This window comes from Vespula vulgaris, chromosome 13 (assembly GCF_905475345.1).
Source record: "Vespula vulgaris chromosome 13, iyVesVulg1.1, whole genome shotgun sequence".
NCBI lineage: Eukaryota > Metazoa > Arthropoda > Insecta > Hymenoptera > Vespidae > Vespula > Vespula vulgaris.
The window spans coordinates 1,357,233-1,374,005 of NC_066598.1; the positions used below are offsets into that span (position 1 = coordinate 1,357,233).

Sequence of the window (16,773 nt, forward strand, 5' to 3'; positions counted from 1 at the left end):
CAAAAATAGTTTTGCAACCCCACCTGTATGCACCGCTTAAGGGCCTTTGAGCGACCCGCGGTAGGCAGTCGTTGACATGGAGGGATGAAATATGCACATAGCTAATATATATGCATACGCATTATGCAGTTATGAAATTTCATTATTAAGAAATATATAATTTTAATAAAAAACCTCGGACGACTCCTTTCATCAAATGGCTGTTCTAATGAAAGAACGGGATTATAATCCACCACTTAACTGACAGAATCTATCCGTCGCGGAAGGGGTTTGTCTTCTTGCTCATTTGTTGGTAAATCGATATTTTGAAATATCGAAGTAAATCGCGATTAAATGGACTAAGTACGAAGCAATGCATGTAACGTAGACCACGTTATATGCTTTATACGAAATCGGGTAAATTAATGCCCGATTTCATTACTAATATCGCGAGCAAAAACGAAGAGAAAAGAAGTGCTAATAAACAGCACTGCAAATTAAACGACTTTGAAACAAGAAGACCCTGGCCTGAGCTATATATATGCACATAATAATAATAATAAAATATTCACAAGAAAATATCTAACTAAACGTATAGGGAACCACTCGTGAATAAAATCAAAGATTTTAATCACGGACACTTTTGCTCGTTTCGGACATGGGACGTCTACGAATACAACCAGTAACCCGTGCCGATAAGGACCTTTCATCCTCGGCATGATGGGCACCAGAGGAACATTAAATTTTTCACTTACTACTTAAGAAGTTCTGCGATGGCTCCAAAACACTCGTCCCCCTCGTAGGAGGTTGAATGATGTCGTGAAGTTGGTTGAAATTATTATTGTATCGTTGAATCGTTGAATCGATGAATCTGTAATATAAAAAGGTACAAAAAAAGATTAATTATATGTTCCATATCAAAGCAATATATTTGTGAATGAATGAAAATGATTAAAAAAAAATATATGATTTGAATGAACCAATATATTTGTGAATGAATGAAAATGATTAAAAAAATATATATATGATTTGAATGAACCAATATATTTGTGAATGAATGAAAATGATTAAAAAGAAAATATATGATTTGAATGAACCAATATATTTGTGAATGAATGAAAATGATTAAAAAATATATATATATGATTTGAATGAACCAATATATTTGTGAATGAATGAAAATGATTAAAAAAAAAATATATGATTTGAATGAACCAATATATTTGTGAATGAATGAAAATGATTAAAAAGAAAATATATGATTTGAATGAACCAATATATTTGTGAATGAATGAAAATGATTAAAAAGAAATATATGACTTGAATGACGAACAAGAGAAGTTATGATTGAAAGAAAAAAATATACTTACATGTAATTGTATCCAGACGAAGCTTTACATTCGTAGGTAAAGATGAAGAGGATGGATTTTTAAATTCACACTTTCGACCATAACAATATTTATCGTAACGCAATCCTCTTCTACCGAATTGGCCGAAAGTGTGTTAATAATTCTAACAACGCGGCGAACATATAGTTTTAACAAGAATATGACATAAATTCTTGTTTTTATTTACTAACGCGACCGAGAAATTTTTATCGGCGAACAACACTGACTCTAATTCGCGATTTTAATTTATGTTATTTTTAAAGCAACCTATTCGGTTGCAAAATAATCAAACTGTTTCGCACAAGCACTGACTCTATGATCGCATTGCGCGCGATCAACAACTGAAGACCTGTTGAATAAAAATTGTTAAAACAAGCTGTGGCGTTTACTTTTACAATTTATATATTTATATTTATATGATACTTATGATATATTAAATAATTTATATATCAATTTCAATAAATCAATTAAATATTATATAAAATATATCATGTAAATTAAATATTATATATTAAATATTAAATATCATATATCATATTATTCAAAGTACATGTTCTAAAATTATGAACTTGTACTACATCTTTTGTATACTGTAATAATAAAAGAAAAATACTATTCAAAAGATGTAATTGCAAAACTTGTAAACTATATTAAAATAAATGAATATGTAAAAGCAAACGATCAAAATCGCGTTGTATCAATCGTTTAAAAATAGATACAATCGCGATAGGGATATGTTCATAGAAATATACTAATTGCGTAGATACCTATAAATCAGAATAGATATAGCATTATAGTAAAACTAGAGAAGGAGCAATAACATTGAAATTATAATATTTATAATATTAATCAAACGATTAAACGTATCTTGAAATTTTATTCTACTTTAATTTAACTTTTATTATACTTTAATTAAATTTTTATTATTCTCGGTGCTTTTTAATATTATTTAAATTCAATGTTAAATATGTTTCAAAAGATTTTTAATACATTAAAATTTCATCAAAAATATTTCCTAATACACCGAACGTCAGCCATTGGCCCGGCAGTGCGTACGTTGTATAATATAAAATATATAAAAATATAAAGTATATACACGTTCGCAATACCGATTTCCGGATCCCACCACAAGGAGGTTGCTGCGTATAGGGATCCATAAATAGATAGAAATAGATAGAAATATACGATACTTTGTTACCACCTTCTTATTAGTTGAAATTTCTTAAAGATAGATGCACTCGTATCTTCTTTATACCAAGAGCAGCGGGAAGTAGATGATAATTGCTGTCGAATATACCAAGATCCAGAAAATAGTTGAATATGATGAATAATAACCTGAAACAATTTAATATATATATACATTATAATTTAATATATAAAATATAATTAATTATTAATATACAATAAAATTAAACATATATATATATATGTGTGTGTGTATGATGAATATATATAATGTATAAATGTAATCTACATATTCGATATATAAATTCTATATAGATTAAAATTTACTATGATATAAAATAGAAATAATAAACCATAAATGATTAAATTATACTTACAAAATATTAAATATGAAGTCAGAATTGGAATGAACGAAGCACGAGCAGGTTTAAACACGTCTAGAGAGCTGCTTGGATGAATGAAAACTGCGTACACGTTAAGGGAGCAAAGTCGGGCGAAGGTTGAACTCTCGTTTGTTGTTTTGATTGTTTATATCTGCTTTGCCAATACCTTCTAAATTCTCGGAATATTACGTATTTGTATACACACATATATACGTATCTATATACAGCCAAAAAAAATATCGTTCTCGCTGTCTTTCTGTTTCGCTGCTGCCGAGAGAAAGAAAATTCGTAAACAAAGTAGTAAGGGATCATTTAAACTATTATTTATATTCTAATACTATCTTCTTTTCTCTATTAAAAGTCTCGCTATATATACATGAAAAGAAATAGACTTACGTGTACGTGCAGGTCGATTATTTCTTGATTATTGCGTAGTTTTCTTAATTGGTAGGATTTCTTGAAAGCTGAAAAATATTATATCGATATTAGAAGAATAGAAAATTAATTACGTTCGTATATATATATATATATATATATATATATATATATATATATATATTTTTATAACCTATAGATGTGTATATGATCTATAAGAGAGATATTTATATGTATGTGTATATATATGTGTATGTGTGTATATATGTATATATGTATGTATGAATGTATATATGAATGTATGTGTGAATGTATGTATGTACGTATGTATGTGTATATGTACGTATGTATGTGTATATGTACGTATATATGTGTATATGTACGTACGTATGTGTATATGTATGTATGATGTGTATATGTGTATATGTACGTGCTATATGAAAATCTTAAATAAGATAAAATATAATCGAAAGCGATTAATTAATCAAAGATTATTAATTAGAGCATCATTAATACACGAGAGAAGTATCGATATCGTGAAAATATAAGGAATAAATTCGAAATAGAAAGCGTCTCCAAAGGATACTGCGACGCCGATTTTATTTTCGCGAATATCTTTTGAAGGAGACAATGCCACGACTTGCGAACATTCACCCATAGAAATCGCGTTTTTGGCAATCGATTGATATATAAAATAAGAGTGTACGTTAGAAAAAATATATTAATTACCTGTAATTAACGAGACGAATAGATCCTGCTTCCGATCGGTACCACAGCACAATACAAAATGGAGGAATTACCTGTAGCAAGAAAGTAAATTGAATTTTCGCGCATGCGCAATACGCTAATAGTACTTTGGTCCCTTACGAAATTTATCATTTTTCGATCTATTATACGAAAATATGGAAACATTAAAAATATGATATATGAACTTAAAAATAGTTCAAATGGATACTTTATTAATCCAAACTATGAAAATTAACCATTATAGTTCGATATTTGTAGAAATAAAGCTCAAAAATATAAAAATAAAAGTTCGTAGGAAAAGTTTCGAAATTATTTTTCGCACGAATATCTTGTAATTTGGATATTTTTATGATTCGTTAACAATGTCAATGAAAATATATTTTTTTGGGAATCGATTGGTGCATTAGAAGATCTTGTACATTAAAAAATATATATATTAATTACCTGTAATTTGGAACTTGGCACCTACGCAGTTTGTCGTCTCACTGATATCACTACACTCATTATATATGAATCAATTTATTAACTTTTATTTATAATTAGAAAGTATTCTGTACAAGATCTAAGAGTCAAAAATCCATCAGAAATTTTATTAATCGGTACAATGAACTTATTTTCTTACTTGTCGATTCAAATAAATTTTGTCTACGCGCACACACACTAGCATGCCGTCACACGTACGTAGCTTCTCATTTTACAATGTGAGTCAAAAGTATATATTTTGTCTATATTTGAATAATTTATGTTTAAAGTTACAATATCAGGACTAAAAATAATTTCGAAATAAAATAATAAATAAATTAAATTTCAATCGTAAAATTCATAGGAGTTCGATTTAGCCAATCAGATAGTAGAGTTAAAGCTTTAACCCCGTCTAGCTGTTCGACATGTGAATTAATATAAGAAGAAATTTATTCGATAATATTTATTAGAATTTCTTTTATCATTATATTATTCAGAATTGATATCAGTCTAATTTTATTTGTATTATCGATTAAAATGTGTTTTGGTAGTTGACAAAAAATATTTGTTTGTGTGATTTAAGGTTAAGATAGATAAAATGTTGTTAATACATTGTCAACGTTTAACAAGTAGTTATGGTATCAGAAAAATATCTACGAATGTATCCAAAAATTTAATGAAAGAACATTATAATCCTGAACAGAAACGAAAATTTCGATCAACGGCACTTTATATGACTGGTTTGGGTATACTTGTAGCCGGGCTTAGTTACGCAGCAGTACCATTATACAGAATATTTTGTCAGGTATATTTTATATAAGCTTAAAATATTGTATTATTTTATTATGAGTTATATTTTAATTAAAATACAATGAGTTATATCTAAATTAGGCATACAGTTATGGAGGAACTGTAGTTGGTCATGACGATAGCAAAGTAGAATCAATGAAACCTATTAAAGAAAGAAAAATAAAAGTACAGTTCAGTGCTGATGTAGGTGCATCAATGGCATGGAATTTTAAACCTTTACAACGTGAGATAACTGTAATCCCTGGAGAGACTGCATTGGCATTTTACACTGCTAAAAATCCAACAGATAAACCTGTTATAGGTATTTCTACGTATAATGTACTTCCATTTGAGGTAGGACAATATTTCAATAAAATTCAATGCTTTTGCTTTGAAGAGCAATTATTGAATCCACACGAACAGGTAACTTTCTAAAGCTCAAATCTAAAGCTATCAATATGCTTGATCTAAAAAACTCATGAATACTATATTTATTTTAGGTTGATATGCCAGTATTTTTTTATATTGATCCAGAGTTCAATGAAGATCCTAAAATGGAATTTATCAATGATATAGCATTGTCATACACATTTTTTGAATCAAAAGAAGATCTCAAACTTCCTTTGCCTAGTTATATTAAAAAACACGTAACATCGAAATGAAACACAAATTTCTCCTTTATAACTTTCATATTGTACAAAAAAATATAGTGGATTCTTTAAATGAATCATTTAAATTTCAATTTTAACCTAGACCTCTCTAGGTGTATATTTATTTCAATAAAGTGTAGTATATAATATGATATATATATATGTGTGTGTTTATGTATATATAGTTATGTGTGTGCTTAAAGCTTTAAATATGTATATATTATTACTAATTAAAATCTAAATAATGCATTAACTGGATATGCACGTCTAAGGCCGCAAACCTTTTCTCTATCAATATATATTGCATCTATCTTAAGAGCTAGATCATGTTCCAGTGCAGTCCTTGTTCTCAACAATCTTTGATGTTGATCCTCAAGTTCTTTCAAAGCTTTATGCATACGTTTTACTTGATGATCTATTTCATCAATTTCTCTTTGAAGGCTATAAAAATGAATACAAGATATTATAGTCAGGTGAATATAAAACTTATATTAAAATAAAAAAAGAGAGATACCTTGAGTGAACATTATCGCGACATAATTCCAAGTCTGGACGATGCATTCTAGCTTCTAATCTCGTATGTGCAACTTTAATAGCATGGCTTTTATCAGCAATAGCTTTACGCATCAATTCCATATTTTTTTCAACATCAAATATTTCTTGTTGTACCTATAATACATTAATATGTTAACATCAAAAAATTATCACATATATATAACAGATCATTTAAAAGTATACTTTTTGTAAATGTTGTTGCAGTTTATTTTTAGCTTCAAGTAATTCAGAAGATCTATGTGTCAAAGCACTGTTGGTAGTACTCCATGAATCCCACATTTCTTGAGCCACTTTACTTATAAGAGCTTCTGCACTTGTTCTCAACTGAGTAGACATATTTCTTTCGTGTTGTGATTTTTGTATTATGCGGTTTGCTGCTTCTGCCCAACATTCTTGTTCTGAGAGACTAGTATAAAAAAGTTCAATAAGATCAATATGAAATTATTAATTATTCTACTAATTAATTTACTAATTATTTCAAAATTAGATTCATTACCAAGGATCATATTTTTCTATTCCAGTGAAATATTGTAGTCCATGGCTATAATTATTCAATTGATGACACATCATATCTATACCTAATGCACTTTCTTTGTTTTTCAAATCTAATTCTAGTTGATTTTGTGAGGCTCTACAATTGCGCAACTACGAGAATAGAAGAATGAGATATGTATATATTACTTCATAAATTATATTAAAAATTAACTACATACCTGATCTTTACATTTGTCAAGACATACATCTAAATTTCTTTGACAATTTTTTAAGTTTTCTATTTCTTTCAACAAGCATTTTTCTGATTCATCATGAACAAGTTCTGTCCCTGTGTCACATAAATTTTATCTTATACATTTGTTATAAAATAATATATTATATAATCATCTTATACCTTTCCTTGCTTCTCTATGATAAAGACATTCTTGTGCAATATGTAATGGCCCTTCAATATCTCTTATTGCTTTTTCTAGAACAGAACGACAATCCTGAAGTCTTTCTATTTCTTGTAGTAATCTTTCCAATTCTGAAACAATTTCATTTCGCCAAAAGGATACATCATTTATTCTTTCACCTAGTCTTCTTCCAGTATCTAATTGTCCATATTGTATTTTCTCTTCTGCATTCCTGTGAATCAATAATTAAGATTATTATAAATATAGTCTAAATAAATTTTTAACACATACCTTACTATTCTTAAAGCATCATTTCTCAATCTTTCTGATAACTGTCTGTTAGAATCTGCTTCATTATAATATTTAACTTGTTTTTGAAACCACTCATTTGGAGTATATCTTGTATAAAGAGCTGCTTTAGATGCATGCACAGAATCTCTATGACATCCTGTTACTAAATCAGGAAACTTTAATGGCTTATGCATAGCACCACTAGTTGCATCTAATGGATAATTTGATATACATTTTCTAGCCCTGTCAGAAAAACATATTTTATAATTTATATTAACAAAAAAATATTGATAGTATTTAGATAATAGTAAATAGTAAGCATACAATGGTATAACTTCAATATTTTCAAATCCTGTATTAGGTCTCCAAGGTAATAGATGATGTGTGCGACTGTAATCGCTTACATGGATAGGAATTGTTGATTCCATGTATGGCATTGATGAACCAATAATACTCCATGGCTGTAATTGCTGTCAAAACAATTCATTATTTTTAATAGATAATATTTAAGATCTCAATGAGTGCTATCCTCTATATATTTGTAAAAAAAAAATTTATGTAAACAAACAATTAATTTTATTCTTTGATATAAGAAAAAACATGATAAAATTAAAAAAAATTTAATTAATCTTATTCTTTGATATAAGAAAAAAATATATAAAAAAAATATTTTTTTGAAATCTATTGACTTACACAATATATTTAAAAAGGAAAAAAAATTGTAGTAAATTTATATTATAACCTCTCATTTTGATTAGCGCGCGTATAGTGGTGCAGTATTGATAATATTTCTCAACATGGCAGATGTACCAAATGAAGCTCCAGAACGTAAGATCAATTTATCAGTCATAATTTTATATTTTACATTAATTATTTCAATTTTAATTATCATATCGTTTATATTCGTATTATATTGTAATACAAACTCAATTAGTATTATACTGTCATTAATCGTAAAAATAAATTAAAGGTTAGAATTTTATCTAAAATTTATGTTTTTATAATTTCAATCAATGACACAAAAATGATTTATATAAAAATATTATAAATATAAAAAACGATCTATTACATAATTGAAATTTGTAAAAAATTATTTTCAAATGGAAATTGCTTAAAAAAAAATTTTTCTTATGAGAAAGAAAATTATCAGAATATTTGCAGATTGTCCTGGTACACAGAGTGATCATGCCGGTAAAGCATCAGCTTGTGCAGGATGTCCAAACCAAGTATTATGTGCATCAGGTGCAACAAAACAACCGGATCCTAATATAGAATTAGTTAAAGAAAGATTATCTAATGTCAAACACAAAATCTTGATTTTATCAGGCAAAGGTGGAGTTGGTAAAAGTACAATGACTTCATTGATATCTAGGGTTCTGGCAGATAGTAATCCTGATAAGAATGTAAGTATTATTTATGTTTCAAAATAAATAAAATAATTTATTATATCATACATACCCTTTTTCCTATACCAAGCACATCCATGTGATTCTCTATGTACATCCTTTCATATCGGAGTCTATTGTGCCTTCTCCTTTTAAGAAGAATACCAAAAACTTAACTATATCTATAGATGTATAGGTATCTATGTCGTATCAACTTGTACCAGCCTCTTATTGATTATCACAATTCTTATATATAGCTATACTACAAGCTTTGCTTTCTAGTTATATACATGATGCTTAAATATGTATATAAATTAATTTTCAAATATTCTTATTTTACAATATGGTTTTAGATTGCTGTGTTGGACATTGATATTTGTGGTCCATCACAACCAAGAATTTTAGGAGCACTTGGAGAACAAATACATCAAAGTGGTTCTGGCTGGTCTCCTGTGGTAATTTAATAAATAAATTTTGTATATGAATGTTAATTAATAAGTATTCTAGATGAATAATGTTAATGCATATTTCCAGTATATCGAAGATAATTTATCATTGATGTCAATTGGATTTTTACTTGATAGTCCAAGCAGTGCAGTAATATGGAGAGGGCCTAAAAAAAATGGTATGATACGACAATTTTTGTCTGAAGTTGATTGGGGCAATTTAGATTATCTTATTCTGGACACACCACCGGGTACCTCAGATGAACATTTGTCAGTAACCACATATTTAAAAAGTGCTGGTATAACTGGTGCCATAGTTATCACTACACCTCAGCAAGTTGCTTTGTTGGATGTCAGGAAAGAAATAGATTTTTGTAACAAAGTAAACATTCCAATATTAGGTGTAGTTGAAAATATGAGTTTGTTTGTATGTCCTAAGTGTAAGGTAAGTTTCTAATTTTATTTCAGCAAATTCAAAAAACCTTTCACAGAGAATATCAATTTAATAAAAAATTATAATTTCCTTAGAATTCCGCAGAAATTTTTCCTGCATTGACAGGTGGTGGTCGTGCTATGGCCGCCGATTTAAATATTGATTTTTTAGGATCATTACCATTAGATCCATTGATTGCAAGATGTTGTGACGAGGGAAAAAACTTCTTAATCGACATTCCAGAATCACCAACGATTCAAGTTTTACGGGAAATCGTAAAAAGTAAGGTCATGTTATATCGATTAATTAACTTCATTCGCATATTGTAACATTCGTATAACTTATTTATTATTATCTTTTCAGAGATCGTACATAAATGTGAAAATGAAAAGGAAAATAATATGGTTGAAAAAACTTAAGAGATTTCTATGTTTATAAAAAATATCAAATTTGTATTGTATCAAAGTATGTTCATAAAAATTAAATGATTTATTTCTTCTATTATATTGAAATATTCATTCGTATAATTCTATTTTAAGAATTATAAGTTTCATATTCTTACACAACAATCAATGAAACTAATAAACCAGTTATGTGCATATCATTCTCATATTACTGCACATATACACCTAATGTAACTTCATATTCAGCGTATAGATAACATTTGTATGTGTTTCTTGATAATGAATGTATTTATCATAAAAGGCGTAAGAGATTGTTTGTCTCTTAATTGGTGCAATTCTGCACGTGTATACATATATACATATATACCCAGTTTTGTTTATGGACTAAAAACTTTTATTATTATAACCAATTTAATGATTTATTACTAACGACAAATAAATAATACAAAGTGTACGAAAATAGTAAATATTACGATCCAATGATCACGTAAGTTCAAAAAAAAAAAATGTTAAAGGTTAAACATATATAGAAAATGTCAAACTTTTATCAGTGCTTATCAAGCAAGAGAGAACAACAATCGAGGGCGCTTGTGCTCTATTAAATTTAAATTAAATATTACTTTACTTCGTAGTATTCTCAAATTGTTTAAATTTAAAGAAAACTATTTTTATGTTACGCAAATATATATTGGGTTTTTCCACGAATCATATATGTACACATACATGTACATATGAAAGGATGAGACATACGATACTAAATATATATACTATAAGATAAGTTGCAATCTTTCATTTGCTACAGTGAACGACGCATTTCAGTGTTAACGACTCAATAAAGAAGAGTCGAGACAATTTCTTTCTGAAGCTAAAGTGAAAAATTACGGAAGACATCAGTCGAGAAAGCCGGTAAGAAATTCAAAAGTATAGTCTATTTCAATAACAAACGTCATTGTGTTTTGCTTTTTTTTTTGCCCTTTTTTTGAAATAGAAAAAATGAAATTATTGAACTTAGTTCGTTACGCGGAATATTTAGTTAATTATAAGTGATATTAAATAACATCGAAGGTAAATTTGATTGATTTCGAGGTTATATATATATGGTAAATACTCTTTATTAAATTAAAAATAAATGTGTGACTGTTTGATAGTACTTTTCGTCTAAAATTTGTAAAGAACAATAAGGACAGTTTTGTTGTCCTTTTTTACACGAAATAATAATGTATTGATTTATTTATGAATCTTATTTTGGAATTTAGAATTATACTTTGAATAATTCTTTTTTTTATATTTATAAAAAGTTTTCAATGTTGTTATTATTATAATTATTATTGTTATAACCGTGTTATTATATTAATCGAATAATTAAATGATATCGATTTTATGTTTTTTATTACAGTGGTATAAACTGTTGCCCTAAAATGATTATCAAGGGTAACAATGAATTTAAGAAGAATCCATCTGAACTAATTAAACAAGATGATAAATCAGATGAATCTTCCAAACTAGTTAAGATGGATGTAATAAAGGCAAATGATAAAGAAGTGAAGATTGTTGATGCAAAAACAAGTTCCCGTGTCAAATATACTTATATTGCTATAATGCTTGTTGCAATTTTTTTAAGTGCTGTTATAATAATTGCTATACTACCTTATTCTGTATTTAGTAGCAAAGAATCAAGGATTTATATGGATGAAATTGTTAATGACCTTGAAAATTGGAGATACAAAACAATTGAAGATCCAGATGATATTATCGAAGAAAGAGAGTACATCTATGATGTAATTATTATGCAAGATGATAATATATATGAAAAAATAACAGTTAATAATGAACCAGAAAACTATTTGCAAGTAACTAGTTTAATTTTTATTTAATCAACATATGTAAAAAAATATTGATCTTGATTATAAAATTGATATTTTTTATGTATTTTAGTGTAGGAAGATTCCTCTATCATTACGATTCGATTGTCTTCCGGAATTTGGAGCTACTGAATCTGATTGCACAAAAAGAGGTTGTTGCTGGAATCCAGTAAAATATGATCACGAATTCTTAAATGTTCCTTATTGTTATTATCCTTATGATTGGAGTATTTATAAATATGAAAACTTTAGTCAGCAAGACAATAGTTTTTCTGGATTTCTTGCTTTAAAAGAAAAATCCGCTTATAAAAAAGACATATCCCTTGTGAAAATGGAAACAACAATGATTGATAGTTCAATACTACGTGTTAAGGTATAAAAAAAAAATTATTTTAATAATATCTTTTAAAATATAATTAACATATATCGTTAATCTATATTATTGTAGATTTATGATCCTGTAAATCAAAGATATGAGCCTCCATGGCCAATAAGATCTGATTTCCCATCCTCGTATTATTGGCCTGAAAAACCAAAATACAGATTTGTCACAGATGATGAAAAAGTTGGATTTAAAGTTGATAGAGTTGCAGACAACACGACATTGTAAGTGTAATTGTTTTTTAGTATTTAGATAACACTTAACATTATTATAATACTATATTTCTATTTGCAGGTTTGACTCCATTGGTATTGGTGGCTTTATATTTGCTGATCAATTCTTACAAATAAGTGGCATATTACCTTCAGAAGACATTTATGGTATTGGTGAACATAGAACACATTTAAAAGTAAAAAACGATTGGAAACGCTATACGATGTTTAATGCAGATCAACCACCAATAGAAAATGTAAGTTTATGTACATTTTATATTTTAATCATGATTAATATAAAAAAATTAAAATAAACTATTGTTTCATATAGGCGAATTTATATGGTTCTCATCCATTTTATCTCATGATAGAAGAATCAGGAAATTGTCATGGAGTATTATTTCTAAATAGCAATCCAATGGGTAAATATATAAACAAAAACTTTTTCATTTTTCTTCCTTCTTTTGTATTAAATGTTATATTTATCCCTTATGTAATTTAATCTTTACAGAAACAATATTACAACCAACTCCTGCTGTAACTTTTAGAAGTATAGGTGGTATCTTTGATATGTACTTTTTATTGGGACCAACTCCGCAAGATGTGGCAAGACAATATTCTGAAATTGTTGGTAAACCTTTCCTACCACCGTATTGGTCATTAGGTTTTCACTTATGCCGGTATATTTACTTTATTTTAAGTACCATGAAGTATCATGATTTGAGTAAATACTTATTTTCTTCGTTTTTTTTTTTTTTTTTTTTCCCCAGATATGGATATGGAAGCTTGGAGAAAACTATAAAAGTATGGAACAGAACCATAGAAGCTGGAATTCCATTTGTAATGTATTCGTAATCTTATATATATTATAAAATAAAAATAAGAATGTGAATTAATATAAGTTTACTCTTTTTAGGATACACAATGGAACGATTTAGATTACATGGATAAGAATAATGATTTCACGTATAATAAAGAAACATTTAATGAATTACCAAAATTTGTTGAGCAGTTACATAATGTATATGAAATTTATAATAATTTCATTTGCAACTATAAGTCTATATAATAACAGTGTGATATATTATTTCATGTATTATAGTTAGGAATGCATTATATTCCATTGATCGATGCTGGTATTGGTGCGTCAGAAAAAAGCGGATCGTATCGTCCATACGATGAAGGTGTAAAACAGGAAATATTCGTAAAGGATGCTATATCCAATGAACCATTTAAAGGAAAAGTTTGGAACAAAGGATCAACAGTGTGGCCTGATTTTACTCATCCGAAAGCAAAAGATTATTATTTGAATATGATGCAAGACTTGCATAATAGTTTCCAGTACGATGGTGCATGGATTGTATGTATTATTTAATATTATTATTATTTTAAAATAATTTATCATGTGTGTCGCCAAATATTCTGTATTTTTTTTATTATATATATATATATATTTTTTTTTTTCTGTAAGGATATGAATGAACCATCCAACTTTTACAATGGTAATAAAAATGGCTGCATTGACAACGAATTAGATTATCCAGAATATACTCCAATGATTATAGGAAAAAAATTAGCTACAAAAACATTATGCATGAATGCAAAACATTATTTAGGATCACATTATAATCTTCATAATACTTATGGCATTAGTCATGCAATAGCTACAAACTAGTAAGTAGTATTAATTTTTATAACGTTAATTGAATCTGTCTATATAAATAATTGAAAAAAATATTTTCAGTGCTCTTACTAATATCAGAAAAAAAAGGCCATTTGTAATTTCACGTTCGACGTGGGTTGGGCATGGGATGTATGCTGGTCATTGGTCTGGGGACGTTTTTTCGACATGGTAAAAAAAAAAGATTAATATTTAAAAAAGAAAATAAACAAAAACTTGTACTTTTTAGTTTTCAATTTTTTCTACTTTGTTCATTAGGTACGATTTACAAATGAGTATTCCTGAAATACTTAACTTCAATCTTTTTCAAATACCGATGATAGGTGCTGATATTTGTGGATTTAATGGAAATACAACTGCAGCATTGTGCAATCGGTGGATGCAACTCGGTGCATTTTATCCTTTTGCAAGGAATCACAACTCGGATAGTACAATAGTAAGTAATACATATTTTATCAGTAAACAATCATTAAAGCTATATATATATTTATTTAATTAATTATATATATAATATTTTATATATTTTGTAGGAGCAAGATCCAGTTGCCTTAGGTGATTTAGTGGTGAAATCATCAAAAAGAGCATTTACCATACGTTACTGGCTCTTGCCATATTTGTACACACTATTTTTCCGAGCACATAAATTTGGAGAAACTGTTGCTCGTCCATTATTTTTTGAGTATGTATATACATATATCCTTTATATGCATAAATTATATTTATGTGAAAGAAACCTTTAAATTAATGTAAAATAATTTTATTAGATTCATTAACGACAAAGCAACATACGAAATTGATACACAATTTATGTGGGGAAAATCTTTGATGATCAACCCAGTTTTAGAGGAGGTAAAAAAAATTTATCAAGTATATTTTTGTCATAACTTGAATCTTGTTATATGTTTTTTTAACACATTATCGATTGATCAGAATTACACTCGTACATATATGTAACTTCTCCATTATTAAAGTTATGAAATTGTCTGAGAAATGTTAATATATTGTTTGTATTAATGCAGGGTAAAACAAACGTGATTGCTTATATACCACGTGGACTGTGGTATGATTTATATACAAAAAAATCATTCTTCTCAATCGGCCAGAAATTTACATTTGATGCTCCATTGGATACTATACCTTTGTTGATTCGTGGTGGTTCAATATTACCAGCACAAAAACCAGGTGCCACGACTACGGAGAGTAGGAAGAATAGTTTTGAATTATTAGTAGCCCTGGATCAGCTCGGATTTGCTAAAGGAGAATTATATTGGGACGATGGAGATAGTCTAGGCATGTTATCAAAATTAAAAAAAAAATTAAGAATTTATCTTCCTGTTTTTTTTTCTTTTTTTTTTTTTTTTTAATTTTTTTTCTTTTAATTTCTTTTCTTACTTTTATCTTTTTCCATAAATTTTTAGATTCCATTGAGAAAAGAGAATATACGTGGCTGTCCTTCGTGGCTAACAATCAAACTTTACATTCTGTATTTTTGCAAAAGGGTACGTTCAAAGAAAAAATGATTCTTGGCAGGATCCAAATTTTGGGAGTAAATAAATCAGTCTCTCGAGTGATATTGAATAAGAATGAGATTACATTTAAATTCGATCCATTGAAATCGGTAAGTTTTTTATATTATTCTTTATATATTTTTATAATATATAATATACTCTCCCTCTTTCTCTAATTTAATAATATACTATATTATTTATACGAATATATAAGTATATTATATTAATATAGAGTATAGCATACTACAATTGGTATAGTCTGTATTAAGTTTTTTTTCCTCTCCCTCCCTTTCAATTATAATTAATCTTTAATTTTCGTTTAGTCTTTCAGTATTACTGGATTATTATTGGACATGCAAGAATCTTTTGAACTTACTTGGGAATAGTGAGACAATAAGAAAGATATTATTCACAAATGTCCTAAGAAATAGTGATATATTTGTCATATGTAAGTCTGATTATTTTCTAAAGTATTTTACAATGATAATAACTGTTATATATATATATATCATTATATATATATCATTTAGATTAATCATTATTATATGTTTTATTGCAATCTAAAAAAATTAAAAACACAAAAACAAGAAAAGAAGAAAAGATCTGTCAATTTATATATGAAAGATATTTTTTTAATAGAGTATAAGTATTGAAAAATTTATATAAATATATATCCATATATTTTTCTTTTTTGTATAATCGAGATTACAATGTTTTCAATAAAAGGTATCGAAAAAAAATACTTGAAAAAAATATATTCAATTTC

The 16,773-nt window shown here is 27.5% G+C and overlaps 3 protein-coding genes across 4 annotated transcripts; all 3 read left to right on the forward strand.

Annotated features, from left to right (window-relative positions):
* Nucleotides 1-4,890: 4,890 nt before the first annotated feature.
* Nucleotides 4,891-6,112, forward strand: LOC127068455 (cytochrome c oxidase assembly protein COX11, mitochondrial). The gene is made up of 3 exons (XM_051004700.1): nucleotides 4,891-5,324; nucleotides 5,411-5,731; nucleotides 5,809-6,112. Exons 1-3 carry the CDS (start codon nucleotides 5,118-5,120, stop codon nucleotides 5,968-5,970), a joined length of 690 nt encoding a protein of 229 aa, XP_050860657.1. The 5' UTR covers nucleotides 4,891-5,117; the 3' UTR covers nucleotides 5,971-6,112.
* A 27-nt stretch (nucleotides 6,113-6,139) lies between these two features.
* On the forward strand, nucleotides 6,140-10,462 carry LOC127068432 (cytosolic Fe-S cluster assembly factor NUBP1 homolog). Of its 2 annotated transcripts, none has more exons than XM_051004646.1 (7): nucleotides 6,140-6,431; nucleotides 8,453-8,522; nucleotides 8,856-9,097; nucleotides 9,433-9,534; nucleotides 9,614-9,970; nucleotides 10,054-10,240; nucleotides 10,322-10,462. In XM_051004646.1, the coding sequence occupies exons 1-7, from the start codon at nucleotides 6,285-6,287 to the stop codon at nucleotides 10,375-10,377; spliced, it is 1,161 nt and encodes a 386-aa protein (XP_050860603.1). In that variant the 5' UTR covers nucleotides 6,140-6,284; the 3' UTR covers nucleotides 10,378-10,462. The 2 variants fall into 2 exon arrangements, with proteins under 2 accessions (XP_050860603.1, XP_050860604.1); XM_051004647.1 differs by lacking the exon at nucleotides 6,140-6,431 and adding an exon at nucleotides 7,160-7,183.
* A 148-nt stretch (nucleotides 10,463-10,610) lies between these two features.
* LOC127068402 (lysosomal alpha-glucosidase-like) lies at nucleotides 10,611-16,607 on the forward strand. The gene is made up of 18 exons (XM_051004533.1): nucleotides 10,611-11,268; nucleotides 11,759-12,212; nucleotides 12,298-12,597; nucleotides 12,673-12,830; nucleotides 12,901-13,075; nucleotides 13,150-13,240; nucleotides 13,330-13,498; nucleotides 13,589-13,658; nucleotides 13,735-13,839; nucleotides 13,921-14,178; nucleotides 14,290-14,492; nucleotides 14,563-14,670; nucleotides 14,758-14,935; nucleotides 15,030-15,178; nucleotides 15,264-15,348; nucleotides 15,519-15,789; nucleotides 15,918-16,117; nucleotides 16,331-16,607. Exons 2-18 carry the CDS (start codon nucleotides 11,781-11,783, stop codon nucleotides 16,391-16,393), a joined length of 3,015 nt encoding a protein of 1,004 aa, XP_050860490.1. The 5' UTR covers nucleotides 10,611-11,268; nucleotides 11,759-11,780; the 3' UTR covers nucleotides 16,394-16,607.
* The last annotated feature ends 166 nt before the right edge of the window (nucleotides 16,608-16,773 follow it).